The sequence below is a fragment of the Cimex lectularius genome, unplaced genomic scaffold, assembly GCF_000648675.2.
Source record: "Cimex lectularius strain Harlan isolate CLEC.00 unplaced genomic scaffold, Clec_2.1 scaffold113, whole genome shotgun sequence".
Classification (NCBI taxonomy): Eukaryota; Metazoa; Arthropoda; class Insecta; order Hemiptera; family Cimicidae; genus Cimex; species Cimex lectularius.
The window spans coordinates 786,419-810,518 of record NW_019392858.1 but is presented as its reverse complement, the minus strand read 5'-3'; the positions used below and the strand labels follow the sequence as shown (position 1 = coordinate 810,518).

At 31.9% G+C, this 24,100-nt stretch overlaps 1 protein-coding gene across 3 annotated transcripts; it reads left to right on the top strand.

Annotated features, from left to right (window-relative positions):
* The first annotated feature begins 328 nt into the window (after positions 1 to 328).
* Positions 329 to 23,504, top strand: LOC106667078 (cyclic AMP-responsive element-binding protein 3-like protein 1). Of its 3 annotated transcripts, XM_014394760.2 has the most exons (8): positions 330 to 455; positions 8,718 to 9,429; positions 18,515 to 18,650; positions 18,722 to 18,901; positions 19,408 to 19,701; positions 19,772 to 19,943; positions 22,516 to 22,778; positions 23,054 to 23,504. In XM_014394760.2, exons 2-8 carry the CDS (start codon positions 9,319 to 9,321, stop codon positions 23,416 to 23,418), a joined length of 1,521 nt encoding a protein of 506 aa, XP_014250246.1. In that variant the 5' UTR covers positions 330 to 455; positions 8,718 to 9,318; the 3' UTR covers positions 23,419 to 23,504. The 3 variants fall into 3 exon arrangements, with proteins under 3 accessions (XP_014250248.1, XP_014250246.1, XP_014250249.1); XM_014394762.2 differs by lacking the exon at positions 8,718 to 9,429 and having other exon boundaries at positions 329 to 455; XM_014394763.2 differs by lacking the exons at positions 330 to 455; positions 8,718 to 9,429 and adding an exon at positions 18,103 to 18,171.
* Positions 23,505 to 24,100: the final 596 nt, after the last annotated feature.

Sequence of the window (24,100 nt, the reverse complement as noted above, 5' to 3'; positions counted from 1 at the left end):
AGAGAAAATGTTAGGGCCCCCATTGTTTTGTTATATCCTTCTAGATTATGCATTTAAACGGAAATGCTTGTTGGATAGGTCAAACGTAATCATAACGAAACATGAAAGATAATTTTTGTACACCTCAGCCCGCATGTTAATAAATACAAATATATGCGTTTTAAAAGAGATAAGATAAAACCAGGGTAATTATACATCAGCGGGATGGTAATTTAGAAGGATTTTGTCAGCTTTCCGTCAAAATATCACATCACGACTTGTTTTGTATTCATACGCGAGGGCGGACCGTGGAAATACAAAAAGGAGAATTTTATCCATTACAATGAAAACAGCAAAAATGAGATTATCTCTGACCCTTTTACATTTTCTTATCGGGAGCTGAACGCACTTTCGACTGGGGACCATAAGACAATGGAATTCAGCGTAGTGTAAGAAGGGAAATGCCTTTTGAAACGGTAAGAAACTTAAAAATTATTAATTAAATAGTTTCTGTAAGCAAGTCCCTTTTCAGAGAAAATGTTAGAAAATTTTATTGTTATTTTGTTTACTCTGACAATATTTTTCAATAATATTCAATTCAAACTCATTAACAGAAAAAGGGGAACAACGGATTTTTTATTTTTTTAATTTTTCAATTAGAAGTAATTTTTAAAAGTGAAATAATTTCCGTTAAAGTTCATAAGTACTTAATGCTTCTTGAAATGTCATTTTCTCATAAGACTCCTGTATATTATAATTGCTGATTGTTTGTTTTGGCAATGGTTTTCAATAATGGTGAAGTCAGGCCTTGTGAGAAGAAAAGGTGAGATAAAAGATAAAAAGTTTAATTTCATGACAGCGAAAAATATATTTCTAAAAAAAAAAGAATTCTAATACCTTCTGCTTACGTTCAAAATGCAAAATATGAAAATCGTGCTTCGAGCACGGGAGGGTATTTGGTTCCTCTGTTCCGGTTTTAAGGGAAACAGGGCTGTTTTATTATATATAGTAGATATCTCGTTTATGTGTTTCATTTTGTAAGCTTGAGTTTGAATGTATTTATTAGCGTGATTGTATAGGGTAAGAGGGTCGATGAGGTACACAATACTCCACCACAGTATTTAAGTGAATAGTATGTAAACAGGAAAGAATGTAATAATAATGAATGAGAATTATGAGTGTATTTAACCTTAAAAACAGCATGCGTTTGGGAATTGAAAAGACAATAAAACCGAGGTCTGTCCCAAGACTGCCAAAACCCGAATCATTCTCAAGGTTTGCTACCAGAAGTTATAGACTTATTTCTTTATATGTATAGAATTGGCCTTATATAAATAAATTAATTGATTAATAATAAATAAAGAAAGAATTGAACATGACGAATACCGAAACGCGTCTAACAAACCAACACAGCGAGGATTGGCAGATCAGAATGATCGGCAAAGACCAAACTACAGGTTCATCACTGCAGACTGCACAGAGAAATCTCACAATTGTCGAAATGTTAAAAAATATTATATATTCTTGTTTTTTTAACAAATCTTGTACTCGAAAGTTCTCATTTTAAAAAAATATTTTATGTGTTCGTTCAATAAATGGTGAAGATGGTAAACAATAAGACGAATTTTTTGAACATAAATATAAATTGTAAACAAACTGAGAAAGGCTTTTATTAAATCTCTTGAAAAAACAAATATTTCGCGGAAATTATTGATAAATTTATCAATATACTTTTGGTTTTGTAGTTGTGTGCTTTGATAAGACAGATTTGAGATTTTAAGTTTGACTTTTCATGGCTATCTTCGTTTTGGTCTGTTTAAGCTGGAAAATATTTTAACTTCCTTTTTCACTTTATATATGTTGAGTTAATTTATATAGATTCTTTCTATTTATTGTACGCGTGAGTGAGGGTGTGAGTCAACATTTTGTATAAATTTTTATTACCATCAAGGTAGGTTAAATATTTAAAATATTATCAGTATGAAATAATTATGTTTAACGTTTTTGGTAAACTAAATTGTTTAGAAATAGTTTTGTAGTTCTTTCGTTTTATTTGGCATTCAGTGATGTTTTCAGGATTTGTTCACCATCAGACTTGATCAAAATATAACACAATTTAATATAATTAATTCTTCCAAAAACTTGACATATAACTTTGCTTTTCAATATATTTTATCTAAATGCACAATAAAATGATATTTTCTGCCTATCTTTATTGTTTTTCATTCAATAAACGTGAATATGGTATAACAATAAGACAAATTCTTTTAACATAGATATAAATTGTTAACAAATTGAGAAAAGCTTTTATTAAATCTCTTGTAAAAGCAAACATTTCCAAGAAATTATTGATAAACTTATCAATATAAATTTGGTTTTGAATTTGTGTGCTTTGACCAGATAGACTTGAGAATTTAAGTTTGACTTTTCGTGGTTATCTTCGTTTTCTATTTTTCATCTGTAAAATATTCAACTTGTTCTTTCGGTTTGGACTCTACACGGATATACGATACGGAGTAAATTAATATAAGACACATTCTATTTCTTTGTATGAGCGATGGTATGTGTACATATTTTGTACGAACGTTTATTAGCATCAAGGTAGATATAGGTTAAATATTTAAAATATTGTATTTACATTTTTTGTAAACTTATGAATAATATCGTAAAGAAATATTTTTGCGGTTTATTCATCCTATCTTCGGATTTACTGTTGTTTACATTTTGTTCGCCAGCAGACCTCAACAAAATATCACAAAATTTGATTTAATTATTTTCTGTTCAAAAACTTTACATACAAGCTGAAACATATATATTTCTTTTTATATTTTACCTAAATACATAATAAAATTATATTTTCTGCTTATCTTCTCTGTTTTGGTCTGTGAATTGTGTTTTTGGCGAATTTACAAGATTTCAAGGTACTAAAGACAACAGAAAAAGACCAATCATTCGCAAAATTAACTCTACAAAAACATAGTTAGTAGAATATCCAACTAATTTTGGAAATGCATTATAGCTTCATAATATTACAGCTTTACCTTCTTCATATGGGTCCCCATTTTCTAGTGATTCTTACAAAATGGAAAATATTTTCGCTTGATTTTTCAATTTATACTAAATATTAATTGAAGTTAATTTGTTTTCGATTTCTAAGGAATTTTCGTCGTCGTCTCTAAAGCCTTTCCTCTAATTTATCAATATACTTTTTAAAGAACTGTACGTTTCTTTGACAAATAAAAGAAAATGTAAGTCCAAAGTATTAATACGTTCTCAAATAAATTTCGCTGAAAAAAAAGCGATAATGATTTTCACTGCCACAAAGTACATTGAAAACACGAAATCCTCAGTCTGTTATGGATTTCTGGATTTTTTCTTCGCGTTCTCAACATTTAAAAAAATTATTTTCCTTCCATTTCTCATGAAAATACTATTAAAAACAACCAAACAATTTATCCGAATATTCTTTTAATGAAATTGTTATATGTTTTTTGTTAATTGGTTTGAACATTGATTTCTGCACTTGCATTGTTATCATCTCCACAGAAAAAACTGTTTTATTTATTTTACTTAATAACTAATGCCAAGCATTAGACTTGATTAGTTTCATGTCCTTTATTTTCATAAAAACTAGTATCTATACAAATTAGTAATTTTAATTTATTATTATTTATAATTTTATATTGAAGAACCGGCTTTCGAGAAATATATCCCCTTCGTCAGGACCTTCAAGCTATTGTCAACAATGCACAAGATTCACCTTTGGTTTCAAGCCTAGTAAACTTCGAAATTATTGTAACAAAATTTCTCAACTTCTAATTCCATTGGATGACCCATCCTTTCTATATCAGCAAATAAAATACTTGATAATCCCAGAATATATTGGAAAATCCAGAAAGATCTCCAAATGCATTTTCCCATAATTTCCCGGCGATATTGTCAATCATTGGAAAATAGAAATTGATTGGCTCTTCCAAGTTTCAGGCAAACTATCTTAACCCGCAAGCTATCTTTTCTCTAAAAATAAATAAATAAATAAGAATCGGGCTGTTTTTTTTTTTTTAAACAATACTGATAATATTCTGGTCCTATTTTTTTAAACAGTTAACTGTACTGATAAAAATATCTAATAGTTTTCTGAGATTTTATATTGGGAAAAATATTTTCAAAATGTTTACTAATAAAAGGGCAAATGATAAATAATATTTCTACGTGGGATAGAATCGGCAATAAAAAGCCTAGTAATTAAGATAATGAGTTATATAATAGATGAGATAATTTTTTTTTCATTTTCGATTATTAATGTGTTAATTGTTCAAATTAATTGATCGCCGTGGCCGGTAACATATTTTTAATCTAAGCTCATAGAAATTATGCGACAAAGTTTAAGCAATATTTATGATGGCGGTAGCGTAAGATTGATGATCTCATGCTGATGACGTGCGTACCATAAAATTGAAATAAAAACAACTAAAAAACAAACTGTTTTATCGATTAATCCGGAGTTAAGGAACAGAATATTGTTACTCATGAAATTTGTTCGTTACGGACCATTTTGGCCTGCCTAAACTAAATTAGACCGTCAGGCGCTTTTATCTTCAGTCTGGGCGATTTGTATGAAGTCTCATGTTTTAAAATAGTTGACAAAATAGTGGCCAAAACCCACGCAGGTGCTCCTTGTGCAGAAAAAGGTTGCTCGATGTGTCCCCCGAAATAGAAAGTTAATATGCATTGGTTCCTTACAGGGAGCGTGTAGTCATGCTGTCGGATTTTATCCAAATTTCAAGAGTAATTTTTTTTAATTAATTTATTTATTTGATAATCATAAAGAAAGAATCGTATTGAAAAGCAATAAATATCGTATTCAAACGTAAAGTTGATTTCTTTGTATTTTTATTCTATGTAGTGTAAATTGAAAGACATTTAATTTAATCTTCAATATTATTTACTATTTATATTTATGCTATCGATATTTAACGGAATTTATTATCTATAAGCAGTTATAATCCAGTTTCACGATATTAAAAGAAAAAGTGCATTCATCGACAATATTAGGATATTGAGCAATAATTGATTATAATAAATCTTGAACGTCGATTAAAAAGTTCCAACCGTCTTGAAGTAGCAAAATATTTTGTGCGATTTGCGCTTTCTCGTGAAAGCTTGGTAGGCCCTTTCGTGGAGATCCACGTCAAAACCATGTGGTAACCATGTGGACTTGCGGCACTTTTTAATTGTATTCATGCTTATTTAAGTTGACTTTTCCGAGAAAAAGAATACCGACAAAATAACGACTTATTAGCGCAAGTGTACTTTGATCTTTTTTTACTAACAGTTGGACATAATTAAATATTAAAAGCTTTATTTTTGTTAATTGAAAGGGACAAATTTTTAAGGATATGATAACGAATTTTTTCACATAAATTAAAAGGGACCTCCTTATATAAAAATTAGCAACAATAGTATTAAGAATATATGTCGATCAATTTTTTTTTTGTTATCTATTTCCTTCTCGCATTTCCTAATAATTATTTTTTCCGATACTGCAGCCAAATTAAGCAACTTTTTTGGTGTTGTAAATTTAAAACTAAATAAATGGTTTTAAGAAGAATGGCAAAAATGCGCTAAAATTACCGGTCATTCATATTTTATGTTTGTTCAGTGCCAGATTTTATTTCCGATACTATCAGTGATCAATTATATATATATATATACAGGGTGAATTGCTACTCGTGCTACAAACTTCTCCAGTAGATTCTTCACCCTAAAATGAACAAAAAAGTTCATATTGTCCATGGTCCGATTCNCCACACGTTGGGAGAAATGTATTGAGAGTATGGGAAATTATTTTGATTAAAGAACATTGCTTTAAAGTAACTAGTTTCTTTTTTTTTTGTTTAATACCAAAATCCTGCATTATTTTCCGGACAACCCAATATATATATGATTAATTATATATATAAACTATCAGGGATGAGACCAATTATGGAAGAAAACAACCTGTTCCTTCCGATAAAACTAGAATGAGTTTTTCTTTCTAACTGATCGGTTTTAATGTTTAATTATTATTTTAAGTGCAGTCAGATTTTTACGTGTTGTCTGCGGAGTGATGAACCTGAAATTTGGTCGTTACCTATCATTTTGGTCTGCCTATCCTCACAGGGGTCAACACAGGCCAAAATCTCATTAAAAAACTAAATTGCAAACTAAGAAAAAATGAGTTATTCAGCATAAGAGCAGAGAGAAAAGCAACACCACCGTCATAATACAGTTAAAACAAATTAGATTGGAAAAACTAGTAATTTTATTTAAGAAAAACCTTTAGCTGTATAAAGATGAGATGTATGATAAAGAGCACACAAACAAATTTCAAAACCCATTGAGCATAACAAGACCAAATGATCGGTACCGACCAATTTCACTTTAAGTATTGTTTTACGTCTGTGGGATTAAGCCAACAATTGGATTTCAGGTCGGTGTGATCTGCTTGAATGTCTTATGAACGGTGTAAGGTTAAGAGTTAAGGTTAAAAGGAGTTGACCTCTTTACGACGTCCGCACTGCGACCAATATTGGTCTATTGTGCAATCTCCGTTATTATCTAGAGTTCTACGCTAAACGTAATTTTTTTCAGATCGTTGGCAAATGACAAAAAAGAGGGTCAATTTCAAAGATTGTAGGTTGAGAGGGGGAGTTGGTGTCGAGTGGATCGAAGTCACGATAGCTCAAGTGGTAGAGCAGCGGCGTATTGAGCCGAAGGTCGTTGGTTCGAATCCCACTCATGACTCTAACTTTTCATTTCAACCGAAACCTTACATAAAAAAATAATTAATTCAAAGAAGTAATTTGGTCAATTAGACGACTAAACATAATGGATTTAAACTTTTAGTTTTCATCTTTGTTTTCTTAATTTCAAGTTTTAAACTGAAACATGCCATTTAGTGCTGAGGATGTTGCACGTGGTGTGACGCTTATTGATGATGGACGTTCCATCAGGTATGCGGCTAATGCCATAGGAGTTCCCTACGAAAAACTGCCAAACGCCGGTAGACGTTTTCGAGAAACTGGGTCCTACCGTAAAAGGCCCTAGGGTGACAGAACCCTAGAATGACCGTTTTTTGACTTTGAAAACTGCGAAACCGGCACCTTATTGTTGTTCAAGCGATTCATCAGCTCCAGGAAGTTCGAAGTATTAAAATTTCTGAACACACTGATCGAAGAAGATTAAATCAGTATGGACTGACCAGAGGACCAGAATTGACCAGGACACACAAGAGTTGCACGGCTCGCATTTGCTCGAGAACACAGCCATCGGTCTTTGGACGATTGGTCTGCTGTATGTTTTACAGATGAGTGTAGATTTGCTCTACGATCTTCAGTTGGGCGTGAAAGGGTGTGGAGAAGGCGAAATGAAAGGTACGAAGCCTGTAATTTTTCCCAGAGCCAGCCTTTTCAACGTACCACAGTGATGGTGTGGGCAGGAATTTCAACGGAGAGTCGCACAGAGTTGGTTGTTGTTCGTGGACAGCCACCCGCTATGTGGATAAAATTTTGGAACATCGTGCGTTGCCTATCCTCGATGAATCAGCGACAATCCTATTCTAATGCATAATAATGCCCGCCCACATGTCGCTCGCATAGTACAAACTTACCTTCGACAGCATAACATCACGGTCTTAGCCTGGCCAGCCCGTTCTCCAGACTTGAACCCCATCGAACATTTAAGATATAACCTCAAAAGACAAATGAGAGTACGTCCATCACATCCTTATACACTCCACGATCTTGAAAGGACTCTTGTGAAGAATGAGCTAACCTCCAGCAAAGAAGTTTCCAGACTGGTAGAAAGTATGCCGAGGCGCTTTGAGATGTTATTAAGGCAAGGGGAAGAAATACGCAATATTCAAATGTTAATTAAAAATCTAAAACAAATTTAATCTGTCTTTTTTTTTTCATTTTCCTTAACTAAACCGACGTTATGAATTATTAAAAAGACTACTTGACCCACGATCAAAATTAGATATCGAAAACAAACTTTTAATGATTAGACCTCTCTGGGCGTACGGTTGTGAAGTGCGGGGCTCCAAGGATTCCCACCGTCTAAAATTCTCCGTCAAATTATAAATGCTACTTTTTACCTTTCAAATTACACTATTCATAACGACCTACACATCCCGTTGTACATGAACACATCAAAACCTGCTATCAAAAATTTCATCAATCAATAATCACACACAATAATCCTTTAGTACGACATTTATCACTTCCAACCCTACCTGAAAGTCCCCCAAGACGATTGAGACGAAAGTGGACCCGAGACCTTCTCATAGAGGGAAGATTGACAAGAGAGTCCTTAAGTGTGAAGGAGTTTTGCCACTGGGCAACTTTTACAAGAGACTCAAATGACAGATTCAACATGTATGAACATATTTGCTTAATACAATATTTGTAGTTATAAATATCAAATAAATGTTTTGTTTTTTTAAATCCTTCGCAATTTATTTATTTATTTTTTACTTTTTCAGATAAAGACTCAATTATTAAACGTTACAAAACCTGAAACTTTGATTAATATATAAAAATATAAACAAATCAAGTTAAATTTCAAATGGTCGGAATTTTTTGCCTGTCAGGGTGTATGTACATGTAAGGCCCCATTTGTACCTAAATAAAAAAATGTTTTGTTCCTTTGAGATGGCATATGAACGATGTACGTTTTCAATCACTTTCATATTTCAGATTGCAAATAAGGTCGAGAGAAGCCAATTGGTGATGGAGTACTTCTAAGCACCGTTTACATTCGAGGGTGAATGGATAAGGAAACCGCGTGGTTCCTAACTCCCAAGTGCTCAGAAGTCAGAAAACCCAGTCGGATTTCAAATTTGAAAGGCAAGAGAGTGGGAAGAAAAGGGGGGAAAAGGCCGACCAATGCGATTGAAGCAAGTGGAACAACTCAGAAACAGGCTCGACCCTTCGCCAGTTCCACGTTGGAACTTGCGACGTGGAACCCAGTCTTGGTGCCTTCCATCGTCCCAAAACGGCAAAAACGCATTGGAAAATATTGAACCGTATCTCGGATAGGGCATAGACGACTGACCTGCTTGGAAAAAACGGTAACGGCCTGTTTTTCGGAAATTGTGTAAAATAGGTTCCGCCCGGTCGCCGGGACCGCTAACAACCGGGTGGCCGTCGGTCGAACCCTCCATCAACCAGCGACTTCAGTCGTATTCGGATTCGGCTCGGTTTTATTTTTCTTCCCAGCTCCGTCCGGGTTTTTGACTTCGACTTCTTACCTTCTCTGGTTGATTTTTCTGCGGCCGGAGCCGCCTGCCGGGCCAAAATGTCTGCAATCACGGATTTCAGCCTGATGGACATCCTTTTCGACAAAGACGACCAGATCAAAATGGATTTGAGGCCGGAGGATGTTAAACTCGAAGATAAACATTCCAATGTGAGTAGCCCGTTATTTTAGTTTCTATTGTTTTCCCAGCGTCCCCGGCCTATCGATCTGTACTATTTATAAACCTTTCACCCGTTTCTATCTTTCTTTTGTTTGTATCCATATTGAAGATAGGGGAGCACATGGTCCCAGCCAGACTTTCATCTCGATTTACACGATAGACACTACTTTCTAACACAAATTACATTTAATTAGCACTTCCTTTAATTACAGCGACCGAAGATATGTAAACACTTTAAAAGCAATAACTTCAACTACATTGTACATGGCATCCAGTGATACTCATCTGTCAACTGGTATGCCAATGACAGTCCCCATGGGGAAGCCGGTCGTAAATGAAGTCTCGCTGCATGTACGATTGAATTATCTAACTAAATAATCATAGTCTGGTTTTAAATCGAACAATTTAACTAATTAATTGTTAAACCATACCGAAATAATTTATATAATAAAAAAGAAATTAAATACTGGCCTTGTCTTTGGCCTATTATTTAAGGAACTTTAAATATAACATGCAGAAACATGTATTTATTACACTTTAGAAAATATATTTTATTTATTTATTTTAGTCAAATTCGAATACCAATGTTTTATAACGATCCTTACGGTGGGGCTTTCCCCAAGGAAACAACAACGTAATCGTCAGTTCGTCACATTCATCTAATTAATCCCTAATTACGTTTATTATAAATTAATTGTATTCTGTTAAAGTTTTAACTTATCAAAACAACAAACTACAAACGGTATCGCAGTACCAATGATGATCCCAATGAAGCCGGAACGATCATAAACTAACGGTCCCCTCTATTCACATATTTTCGTTGCCGAAGAAAATCGAAGAACGAATTCATGACAAAAATAATATTTCCGATAATAAATTAGTGTAGTAAATTAAATATATAGGTTCTTTTTGAATATTGCTTTTTGGTTTTTCTTTTTTTTGTCTATCAAAGCTTCAAGAAAAACATAAGAAAACAACTTGCACTTTAATTACTTCCGTGCATGCATTTTTTTCTGTATGTCAGCATCGTGAATGTATGTCTAAAGTTACATTAGAAACATATTGAAGTTCCGATGGGAGCACATGGGCTCAAAATTACTTTCATCTCGGTTCACAAATTACTACTTTTCTTCCTAACAGGACTTCTTGTCATCACGACTGCAGGAAAAAAAACGTTAGGTGTAATAATAATACATTAATTGGTTACACGTGTTGACAACCATAAAAGCTGTAGAATCAGCTAAGTATTAATAATCTGTTTTTTCTTTTCTGTTGAATTTTTCCAATTGGTTTTGTGTAGATTTTGCTTTTATGTTGATATGTTTGTTTTATGGTCTTGGTAAGACGTGCTTTTTCAGAGACATATTGACACATTAGTTGCAATGAGAGCACATGATATTGAACTTACTTTCATCCGATTTCACCTATTTGTCTAGTTTTCTAGTTAACAATAGGATTTTTCTTGCTATAACAAGGAGGAAAACTAGGTTGTAAATTGGTTTTGTATATTTAATGTTTTAATTAATACAAAAAAAATTAAATCTTATTGGACTTTGTATTTATTATATAAACTTGCGTGATGTATGTATTTTCAACGGTAGTATTATATTTATGCGAAGGTAATGCAAGCATGTTGAAGTTTTCACTCTGTGCTCGTGGTCCCAGCTTTCTTTATCTCTCTTTATTTTATTTTTTTATTTTTTCAATCTATAACTAAAACTAATGGGAGAAGTTTAAGTGATAAAAAAAAGATGTTTGTTTTATGTGTTATACATTGATGTTAGAATGTGAGCACGTGGGGCTGAACTTTCATTCCATTTCTCCGGTTGAGCAGTACTTTTACTGCTAATAAAACCTATATTTGCATTAACGACTGCAAATAGGTTCAACCACGTGAAAAATTCTACTTCAACCTATTTTTAGAAAAGATATATAATTTTTGTACATTGGATGTTCCTTGGTTAGTAATTAACGACATGTAATATGTTAATAACTAAATTTACCTGAAAACGTTTGATATTTGGCTATGGCTTCTCTTCATTATTTAATACAGAATTTCATATTTCTCAGGAGCAAATATATATATACCTTTTGCTATAGTAGCATAGCTCAAACATATGTTAATACCAGTTCTAAAAACAAAATCTTTCCAACGTTCCTTGCCCTAAATTTTGCTTATATGTTCGAAGGGAGAACAAAAAATTATTAAATCCCCTATATAGGTAATTTATTATTTTAATAAGACGTCAAAATTTAAGCCAAGTATTTTTACTATAAGCAATTTTATCATTTTAGCAAAACGTCAAAATTTAAGTCAAGTATTTTTACAATAAGCAATTCGTAATTTTACAGTTGAAACTATCAAAAACTTCATGAACTTTCCTTGTTCCAAATTCTTAATATGTTCAACCTTTTTTGAAGGGCGAACAAAAAATTATGATGCCTATTTAGGCAATTTATGATTTTAGCAAAACGTCAAAATTTAAGTCAAGTATTTAAAAAAACTCGCAATTTTAATTCAAATAATTCATGAATTTTCCTTGCTCTAAATTATACAAATATATTCAACCCTTTTGAAGGTAGAACAAAAAATGATATATCCCTATATAGGTAATTTTTTCATTTTAGAAAAATGCCAAAATTGAGGTACTTTTTAAAAACATAAAACCATGTACGTAATTTTCCTTGCCTTAAATTCTTTAAATATGTTCAAATTTTTTAAAGAAAGAACAAAAAAGGATTCATTTCTATTTAGGGTCATATACAATTTTTGCAAAACGTCAAAATTAAAACCAGGTACTTTTAAAATAACTACGTAATTTTAATTCAGACATTTCACTTGAGTAAGCATAAACCGTCATAAAATTATTTCTACAAATACATGTTATTAGTTAGTATTTCTTTCAGGTGAAATTCGAGTGAACGAAATTCACTCGTACTACACGATTTCAAAAGTTAAGTCCCCCTGAGGGCTTCTAATCTACCATTGACCTGAAATAGGCCCAACTATTTGAAAGGAAAAAAGGAAGTTTCTAGATCCTTTGTCTTATCTCACATTTGCGATCATGAAAGAACTGTCACTCAACGAAAATGGTCTGAAAGTGCTTTCTCGTTTACCCATAAGAAAAAAACTTCACAAATTGCATATAACATCGGCCAACATTAAGTTTAAAGCATGTTAAAACTTTAACGATACCTTAACTATTGGGTAACCGTAGTCAAGTCTAACACAATTGCTTAATTGTCTTTTTAATATCTTAATGATTAATAAACCAAACGGTTTTGCAGACGGACAATTTTAAATTTGTTTTTGTGTGAAACAGTCTTTAATCTGCTTTAATCTTGTTTGCTGTTGAAGTTCATTAGGGCATTTTTGACTTTCGCTGGAAGCACATGGTCTAAAAGTACTTTCTCATTCACACATTCAAATTTTCTGAACAAATTACATTTAATATTTACCAATAACGGCCACGGTCCTAATGTTTAAAAATTAGCCTAAAAAACGTAAACGCTCATACGACTGACATGATTTTTTATCTATTTTAGCCTAATTAAACTTTTACTGATTAATGAACCAATTTTTTTTTATTATATATACATAATTTTTACCAAGCTTAATTTAACGTTTCGTTTATTGTTGTCTTATTCCGTTCTGTACCTGTATTGATTGTTGGCACTCTCAACACGACACACAATAATGACACATCTACACAAAAAACAAACAATGAGAGCTGAAGATGATCTCAATAAAGCTCGAAACGACGATAAAGAAAATGTTTTTCTGAAGCCTACGTCACATCAGACGGCATTTCACGATCTCCAAACAATCATTGTTTGTTCTCCTAGTACAAATGCATCGAACTTTCTTTCAAATTAAATATACTTACTCGATACGACATGATTGACCAATTGGTCTATATTTTCTGTCAAGGACGACGAAGAATTGAAGGAAAAACTTGTTGACTTACGTGGCTGGAGTCTAGAGGTAATTGACACCATCGGTATATTCGACAACCACGCAAGGAATGCCAAAACTTTGATTAAATCATCTCTACACCATAGTTTTTACTGTCGAATAAGTTAATTGCTTTAATAATTATTAGAATTTTTTCTTTTTTTTTTCATTTAACATCTTTAAAAGTTTTTGGTTGCATAGATCGTTCAATTTCTTGTTTTAAACTTTTAAAGATAAACTTATTGGCTATCGCTTTTCTTTGATTATTGTACAATTTGATGTTGAGTTAGTGTTATTTTATTATTATTTTCGTCTTGTATTTGTTTATTAATGTCGATACATAATTAAGTACTTTTCAATAACTTACTGTTATTAAGTTTGTATATCATTCTGCTGATAAAATAATACTTTTTATTAAACGTTCTTGTTTTAATGTTTATGAAAAAAAAATCTTGGTTATCACATCTTAGCGATATTAACATTGATATTCCACCACTTAATGTTTATTTATCTATTGTACCAGGATTCAAGTTTTGTCAATTTTTTTTTCGTGTTTGAATTTTTCAACTTTTAGAATCACTTGGTAAAAAGCTAAAGGATTCATTGATCCATGTTGGGGCATAGTGGTCAATTGATGAAATGATATTCTTCCCAACTGGTACGCCGGAACTGTCATACCGCTGGGATCGTGGGGTGTTTTTTTATCGCTCCTACCCATTTCTAATCGACGCCTTGTAATTTTCTTTTCCCTTCAAATTGCAACGTGACATTTCTAAAAATACCCCTATCCAATTATCTCCGCCGTAAAATCGAAATTCCTAGTAATTAAGCGTGTCTCGATGTTTTCCCGGATTTCCTTTCATTTGTGTTTATTTACGAGCAATTAACAATTTTTCATTTTATACTTGATTAAAGGGAATTATGATTGTCGACGTGTGCATATCTGCTGTTGCACAACTTTCACGTGTATACTAATGGATTTATTGCTCTCATTTTAGGCACGGTCGCTTATTTTAAGAGACCAAATTAAAGACCGACAAATCACGTTATTATCATTTTTTTAATAGAGTGGTTCATTTACATATTGAAATTCGAAAACGTGCGTTGCTTCTACGATCAACCCACCTATGACGTCCCCATGAGTAAGCAAGGTCGGACTTGGACGAAGTCTCGGCATGTCATGAACCGTTATTCCACACTTGGGTTTAATAAGTGATCGACGTGTTTTATTCGACTGAGAAATGTTCCTCTGTTAGCCTTTTAAATGTTATATTTACGACATTCAAATTTATATCCCGGCCTTTACCTTTGACACAATTTTTAAAAATTAATTTTCCGCTTTTTTTTATAATCAATTAGTTATGAACAGCCTTGATTTTAATTACTAATAAAGTGAATTTTGACGATTTTCTTTCTTTGCAAAAGTTGAAATACACAAAAAAATTTTGGTAATTAACAATTTTTAATAAACACATTACTATTATTATTTAAAAGCTGATTAACATTTTTATATTTTTATTAATGCATTTCTATAATTAAATAAATAATGTTTCAACCCACTCAAGTTTTTGTTTTTTTGTTGTATTTGCAATTTTACATTTTATCTTCAATACTATTATATAATTGAACTATACAAAATCATATAATCGAATATTTAAAAAAAAGGAATAAGGTGAATTTGAAAGGAAAACAGTTCTTTTTTCAAGTTTTTGAGGAATATATGCCCTTCATCAGGAGTTTGGAACTATTTCTAATGATTTACACCGCTAAAAATGCACTCAAGGCAAAAATAAAGTTGATACTTGTATTTATTTGTTTATTATCCATAATAATTAAGTATAAAGATTAATAGTTTACTTAAAAAATAAACACAACATTAATGATAATAGTAATAATAGGCCTTTACCATTGACACAATTTTTAAAAATTAATTTTCTGCTTTTTATAATCAATTAGTTATTTATTGTAGTAATTACTATTATAGTGAACTAATTTCTTTCTTTGCAAAAGTTAAAAAACACATTTTTTTGTAATTTCATTTTTATTATTGTATTTCTATAATTAAATAAATAATTTTTCAACCCGCTCAAGTTTTTGTTTTCGTTGTGTTTGCAATTTTAGATTTTATCTTTAATATTATAATTGAAAATTTAAAAAAAGCAAGGATAAGGCGAATTTGAAAGGAAGAAAAACTGTTCTTTTTTTTGAGTTTTTGAAGAATAAATGCCCTTCATCAGGAGTTTGGCACTATTTCCAATGATTTGAGCCACGACCACTAGGCAGAGGAAAGCAAAATGTCACCTGCAAAGCCCTTAAAGGGCCTAGAAGCGGGACAAGTAAAAGAAAGTCCTAGTGGTTATTTCCAATGATTTACACCATTAACACTCCAGACAAAAAAAAATTGATACTTGTATTTATTTGTTTATTATCCATAATAATTAAGTATAAAGATTGATAGTTGACTTATAATTTAAACACAATATTAATAACGTGTTGTTTACCTTTATAGTTACTAATCATGTTACACTTTTTAGATTAAAAATAAAGAAAATCAGTTCATCCTTTCCGGAGCCAACTTGTGGAGTTATTTAATTAATTTATTTTTTTAAATGAAACAATAAATTTGAGTTAATTTTGTTTTCCTAAACACACGTTTTTAAGTCGAGAAGATATCCATTGGGCAGATGCCTTGGCCAAGAATGGACGTAGAGTTCATTACATATCCCAAATACTGAGTGCCGCTGGTGTACCAATGGTCTACAGAGGTACCTTAGGGGCACCAGAAGTCTCTTTTCGAGCCCAGTCTCCAATATTGCACGTGGAGATACTTAGAGTAGTCAAGAGACTATTCCCAAATCAACATCTCGCTAGGACACTTAAACAGTGGGGGGGGGCTGTGCTCATCACAGATGAATGCTGGTTTGGTTTGTGAAATCAGATGACTAGGATGGGGTGTGTTGAAAACGTGAAGAAAGCTTTGCTACTTGTGCCATGAGTGAGTCACAGCCTTTTGACAGACAGCCAGTTATGGTAGGGGCTGTACTGATTGTAGTACAGAATGGATCTTTTTACTTCACTAAGGGAAGTTCTCTGGAAGCTGTCCCATTCGCTCCATTTAATGGAGTCAAAATTATAGACCTGTAGGATGTCACGTCTGTAAAGATAGGTCAACTACTGTATTAATTACTTATCAATGATAATCAATTTTGATTATTGTTAGTGGTTATTTTGTATTATACTTGTAATTATTTATTTGTTTAATTAGTTAGTTTTGTGTCTGAATGTATAAATGCATTTTATTTCCAATTCAAAACATAATTTTCTTTTTACCCCATCCTGTCATTCAATTTACTCTAAGATTACCACAACAACGTTCACTCCCACTGTGCAAAATGCGCTCTGAGAATTCTACCACACTCCTTATAAGTGTACATTAAAGTAAAGTAATACCGGCCATTCAGAAGGGCTTAACGACCACCTATCCATTTGGTGTTGCACACAAGGGATCAAACCTCTTAATATACTTTTCATATTATTATCAATTAAAAAGTCATGTGTAATATACATCTATAAATACATAACTATAAAAGTTCAATAAATTTGTGACATTTTATACATAATTTAATCTTCATTTGTATATTAAATTTTATTTTATTAGACTGTTCTTGATTAATAACAACAGAAAGGCCACATTAGATAGGAAATTCTTTGAAAATAATAAAACAAAATAATAAATAATAACTACTACATTGGTCACTTCTGCTAATGAATATTCCCTAGGAGCAAGTCATAATGTTCTTTATACCATCAACATGTTTTTGTTAGTGATTGGAATTTAATTAGATTTTAAAATCCCATCTTAAAATTGTTTAATGTTTAACTGGATTAAAGTTTGTACATATAAGTTAACCACGTTCGACTGAGATTTTAGGATAAGCAAGTTTGATACAGATTTAAATTTTAAACATTTTATATTTGATTATAAATTATACAGATATATTTTTGAAAGAATTAAAATTCCTTATATAACATGATGCATTTATGAACAAATTTTCTAAAGCAAGATTGGAAGAGTCATTGTTTTAACTTGAAATACTAAGGTAGATAAAGGTGTTGTAATCAATCAAATATGGATTTTGGTTGCGTTATGTTTCAATTATGATAACTGGTAGATTAAAATAAATAATAATTAATTTAAAAAACGTGTTTACTCGTACTGACAATACTAAATATATTCGTAGTTTCTAGTTGAAGGACAGTTTTTTCATGTGACATTTAACTCAATGGGATATTCAATGCCTGCATTGTAAGTGTGAACGACATTTATTGAAGGAAGCTTGCAACTTTCACTAACACCAAAGGTCTATTTTCAACATTTTATTTCCTTGTTATATTTTTTATTTATCTATACTGTTTAATTAGACATTGTAATTTACTTTTAGTTTTGTGCTGTTTAATTTTGTATCACAAAAATAAATAAATATGAAATATAATCTTAATTTTTACAATGTACATAAAGGGTGAATCTCAAGGTAATCTGGTTGAAATTAGTTAAGATAACGTATTTTTGGTGTAATATCGCCAGTAGATTCAATTTTGTATTTTATTTCAAAGTTGTTGTTAATTTGTAGGATTATAAATTGTACAAAGGTGCTTTTTAAGCCATGAAGGTAAACAGTTTTGAATTTGTCTAATAACATCAGTCCCAATATTACGCACATTCAGGAGTTTACACGTATAGTTTGTAAATATTTTCTACCACGGATTGATGTACAAGGTCTGTCGCAATTATCCTTGAGGAAATTCAATTATTGTTTAAACTACTGCAACCAGTAATATTTGTTACTCTAATAATTTCCTTGAGATTGACTGAATAAAAACACAATCTTATACAATTTTAACCATATCTTTTTGATAAGATAGCATTTTAAAATAAAATTAAAATATTCCTAAACTCTAAACAAAAAAAGGTTTGATTCAAAATTATTTTTTATCTTTGATATTGATAACCATCATTTGTAATATACAATGTACTACACACTTACTTTTTCTTTTTATTTAATTTTAAGAGTTCTATCAAGCTAATTAATAATTAATCACCATATTATTTTTGTTTTCAGGATTACTGGGAGAACACAGGTGTCGATTTTCTCGATTCAATTCTTTTCAATCAAAATTTGGACCTGTTGCCAGAGGACGAGCTCTTGACACAACCACCGCTAAACAATGTCTCCGGGAGTGTTTGTTCAGACAGCGGTAAGCCTTTCGAGCCATCCTGCTTATCGGTTTCCTATAATTCTATTTAATTATTTTATGTTTCACCTCAGGTCTCTCGAGTGATCAACAGATGTCTCCGTTATCTTTTGAAAGCACAGACGAACACGACAACAGCCTTTCGAATGACATGAACATTGACCCTCTTGCCCTTTTGAATACGAGTTTTCCACAAGTTGAAGAACCGACTAAAGAAGAAGATGATGAAGAAGAAGAAGAAATAAAAGAAGAAGGTGTGTGTCAAGACTCCTAAGTCCTAATAAATTGTCATTGATTATTAAATGAAGTTAAAAAATTATAAGAGCAGTTTTCCATTAGAATTTTAAAAATGTGATTATCCCTGAAAGGTAAAGCAAATAAATACTTGTTTACTTAATAATTTACCTCTTAAAGACAAAACATATAAACATAAGAACAGAAAACATAACATAAAACAAAAATAACAAGTTTGACTGATTTGTCCAGGATTATTTGAATTTTGTATTAATCAATCAAACTTTTTTTCTATAAGGTTTAAATAATTAAAGTAAATATTTAAAATACATTTAAATACTGTAAAAAGTGTTGTATTAAACATTGTATTTCGACGTTAGTTAAAGTAATGTAATTGTAGACAGTCAGTCTCAACAGATCATTTTATTCAGCAAGACAAATATATCCGGCAGTTAACAACAGCATTTTATGTAAAAATGTGCCCTTGTAATTTATGTTAATTGTCATCATTGAATTTAATTTGTAGTTATCGTTGAATCGAAGCCTGTAGTCCGAGTAAAGCCATCAGTCTCAAGGAACACATCCCGAATTTTGAACATTTCTTCGATTCAAAACAACCCGAGATCCATTCTCATACCAGTGAAAGGAAGAAATGGCCTAAAAACCATTAAAATAATAAAGACAACTGGACGGAATGTTCCCAAACCGCAGAGCATCAAAATTGAGCCTTCGTTTGAGGAAGCAAGGAGCTCCAGCGATGATACTGGTGACGAGAGCGAACAGACTGTCAACAATATCTACCCCAGGCTCAAGTTGACTGGTATGTTCTCCCCCCCCCAAAAAAAAAAAATGTTTCACAGTGTAATTTTAAACTGGATTGTCATTGACAGATGAGGAAAAACGACTCATGGTAAAAGAGGGTATAACACTACCTAGCCACTATCCTTTGACCAAACAAGAAGAACGGGACCTTAAACGAATCAGGAGAAAAATCAGGAATAAGATTTCCGCTCAAGATTCAAGGAAAAGGAAGAAGGAGTATGTTGACGGCTTGGAAGACAGGTATGTTGATAATACAACGTATTAAAAACATCATGGGCATAATTTGTAAATAGGTTATATAAGAAATTAATCTATTATTTTGCTTGCTACATTTTCATTTTAACTTTTAATTTCCTTATTTTAATCAATAAAATATAAATTTATCTTAATATCTATCTGCTGAATTTGCTACTATTCACAGGGGAAAAAAATAATACAACCAATTTCTTTAAGATCAATGTCGCATTTTTTAGAAATTTTAATCATTCCAATTTTTTGATTACTAAGGAAATCTACTTTCAGTTGTGTTATTTCAGCTAATTATTTTGACCCATTTATCTCTTGAAATTGTGCTGTCCGGCAGAAAAAAATATTTTTTTTCTTGTTTTATTATTTTTATTTTGTATTAGCAGCTTTCACAATGATATTGCGTTAGTTTACGGGATGGAAATAAAAGGCAGTCTGAAACAATAAAATTATCATGTTGATGAGGGGGGATCCACTTTCTGTTGGACCATGTTATGTGGACTCGAGAGTAGTATAAATGAAGAAACTCAAGGCCGAAAGTTTATTGACCTAATTCTTTTTGACCATGCCCTTGATCGTGATCTCTATAATGAGGAATAAACAGAAAAAAAAGGAGATTTTAATCTATTAAAGAACGTGACAATTTATACACATAATAATCTAATTTGGTGAAAAATGAAAGTGAATAAAGACATAGTTTTTGAAAATAAAAAGTACTTTATTTGAAAGAAGATTCGGGTGAAATTTCTAATCTCTCTTATCCAATAATTATTTGAATTTTGTTATACAGTTGAACACCACTCAAGAATGGGATTTTGACCGTTTATTAGAAGTGTCTACATATAAAAAAAAATTAGGTACTTCAAGTGAAAGTGAAAAATTAGTTGCATTCAAACAAATGTGCTTATGCACATGGACATTAATTTTCTCTTTCTCATGGACTTATAACTTCAACCTTTTCTCTGATAGAAAGGATCTTCTCTTTTTTTCCATACCTACACAGAATCAGTTTGAGAACTGACTGGGAGGTAGGAAGTTGTAATTCCCAAACTATTATGGTTTGCAGATAATGCCTAAGTGTCATCTACCATTTATGGAATCATATTTTTTTTTCTTCATATAAATCTATAAACTGTACTTTCTTAAATAGTACAATGAATAAAGCCAGGGAAAAATTGTATGGTGATGAGAAACAATCAGATTTTGTGTTCCTGCATCGAAAAGATACATTCATTGCAAATATGAACTTCTTTGCTGCAATACATAATAAAAAATACGACGCTGCCAGCATTCGAACCCAATATGAGTAGGACACCCTAACCACTTGGCCAACTCTGTCCACTTCGAGCAAGTTTACTTCACCATATATGCTGCTACCAACCAACCTATGTTCTTCTTTTTATGTTATACTTTTCATTTATCATTTTCTCTAGAGTTGAGGCAACTATTTCTTTTTTCACACCAAAGAAAACCGACATTACTTAAAAAATAAAATAAATGAGAAACTAGAAAAAACTAAGCTCTCTTTGTCCAGTTAATCATTCAGTGTAGTTTTGACTTTGAAAAGAGAACGTTTTATCCTCTTAAGCTGTATTCAAACTGGGCAATAAAAAGCAGAGCATAGAGAGTAGCTAAAAAATAATAAGTTTCTATCGGGGCTTTAAAACTAAAAGAGAGTGGTTTTGACCAAAGCTTTTTTTTCCACTATCAGTTATCGTGTTGATTTCACCATTCCTCCATCAGCTCGTTCATGTCATTTTACAATATTGTCAGTTATAGTACAATATATTGTATTATTGTTTATTATTGCAATGGACGAAGAAAAAATACTTCTGCTGTCCATATTGTATTATCTATGGAAAAAAAGAACAAAAACAGTCTAATATTGGTTCACCCGATTGGGGGAAAAAGACAGAAAAAAAAGGATACTTCAATAATTTGTACTTAAAATTGAGGAATCATGAATATAATAACAAAATTAAAAACATGGTTTATGCTTAGTTGGATGCAAAACAGATACATGTGGCACAGCTGATTCCATTTCACAAAAAACGCTTTCAAAACCAACATTGGAGGTGTCGTCTCTTCAACCCACTGACTTGGTTTCAAAACCGCCAGGTGAGATCCGCACTGTCATGTCCCACTCTCAACACAAGGAATGGCCTACGAACTCTGTTTTCCTCCCGGATAAAACTGCTACATCAAGGGCCTAAATGAAGTAAACTAGACAATTAAGCTTTATATAAAAAAAAAAGCTTAAGATGATATATAATTTAAAAAGCTTTATTTTTGTCAATGAAGAACAGTAGAAATATAATAATGTATTATTTTTATAACAGTTAAAAAATAAATTTAATTATACATTTAAACAGAACCGAAATTTCATGTTAGACAACATGTATCTACTTCTTTATTGTATACAGCTATATTTACGTGATTATCCTGGTCTGACCTAATCTTTTAGTTAGTTTTGTCAAATGGTCTTTTGAAATTTACCGTTTCCAGCTTACACCATTCCAAGACCGCATAATCTCTGCACTAACAAAATTTCATTTTCTTTTTACAGGGTGAAACAGTGTTCGGCGGAAAATGCAAACCTGATGAAAAGGGTGAAAGCTTTGCAGAACGAAAACCAGTGTCTGAGTGCCCAGCTCAAGAGACTGCAGGCCGTTATAGCGCGGAGTACACCTCAGCAGGCCCAGCCTGCAACATGTCTTATGGTGCTTGTCCTTTCCCTTGCTCTCATAATGGCGCCGAACATGAGAAGCACCACCAAAAGCACATCACAGAATGATATAAGCATTCCTGATGCCAAAACTTCCTCTTTAGGTAATGCTTGCGTTTAAAACAATTTTTAATTAATCTCTTGGCGTAAAACATATTAAGCCGTATACCTGTGTACCTCAAATAAAGCGCAAAAGATTATTATAGAGACACTAGATAGATCTGTAGGAGCTTTTTCTTAAAATAGAGGGTATATTGTTATTATTGATTTTAGAAATAAATTGCCCTGTGATGTATATTACATTTTCAAAGTACTTTTGTGCCATGATTGAGAACAAATTGTTTTGTTCATATGCTTCAGTTTTGTTTGTTTTTCTCAGGTCGTTCAAGGACGCTTTTGGAAGTCCATAAACAAGTTGAAGGTGGATTCCTTGAACCGCCGCTTGATGGCTTGACCAGCGATGAAGAAGAAGAGGAGGGAGGCATTTTCTCAGAACTCGCTGAACTTCTTCACTTCAGGGCATCACCATCACAGCACGACCACGACTACACAAACCCGAGGGTGAGGAAGCGATCTCGTGCTTTCGTCGTCCCCCCTGTGGACGACAATTGGCCCCCGCCAAAGCGCCCTTATAGTCCTCAGAATATCGAGTACGTGTATTTCAACCAGAAAAATAAAACGAGACCAGAATCTCCGAGCAACATCGTGGAGATTGAGCTAACAAGCAGTGTTGAAGAAAATTAAAATGACCAATACTGCGATCTGCTGCTGTACACTTAATGTGCTCAGTTCCTATGGCACAATTTTTTAGTAAAACACTTTTAGACTGATATTGTTTCCTCTTCTTTGCTTGACACTATTTAAACCAGTCAATTGCATTCATAAATAATGCAAGGTGTCATGAGTTATACACGTGTCATCATTAATTTTTTTTTCATTTTATTTAATTATTAAGTGTGCGGGTTTAAGCGAATTAAATTTATTAAAATAAACAATATCATTTCAAACATTTTAGATGTTTCCGATTATTTATTTGTTTGATTATATTTAAATTTTAGAGGTACAAAGATATGCATTGCATCGTTGTTTTAAAATTTTATTATCTTCTATAAATTTTATTTTTTTATAAGAAAAATAAAAATATATATATATTTATACAATATTAATTTAAATTAATATGTTATCATCAGTTTATTGATAAAATTCATGTTTAGATTTGCAGGTTCAACCTTGTTAAATTTTTAGATTAATAATTAATTTGTACATAAAGTTTAACTTTTTTTTAAACAGAATTAAAGCCTGTTGTCATTTTGTAAATATTCATATATTTGTTATTAATATATAATTTGTTTGCTAAATAATTTTGTTTGTTAGATTTTAATATCTATGTGAATCGTTTAGATGTGTGCAATGAATTTTGCATTTT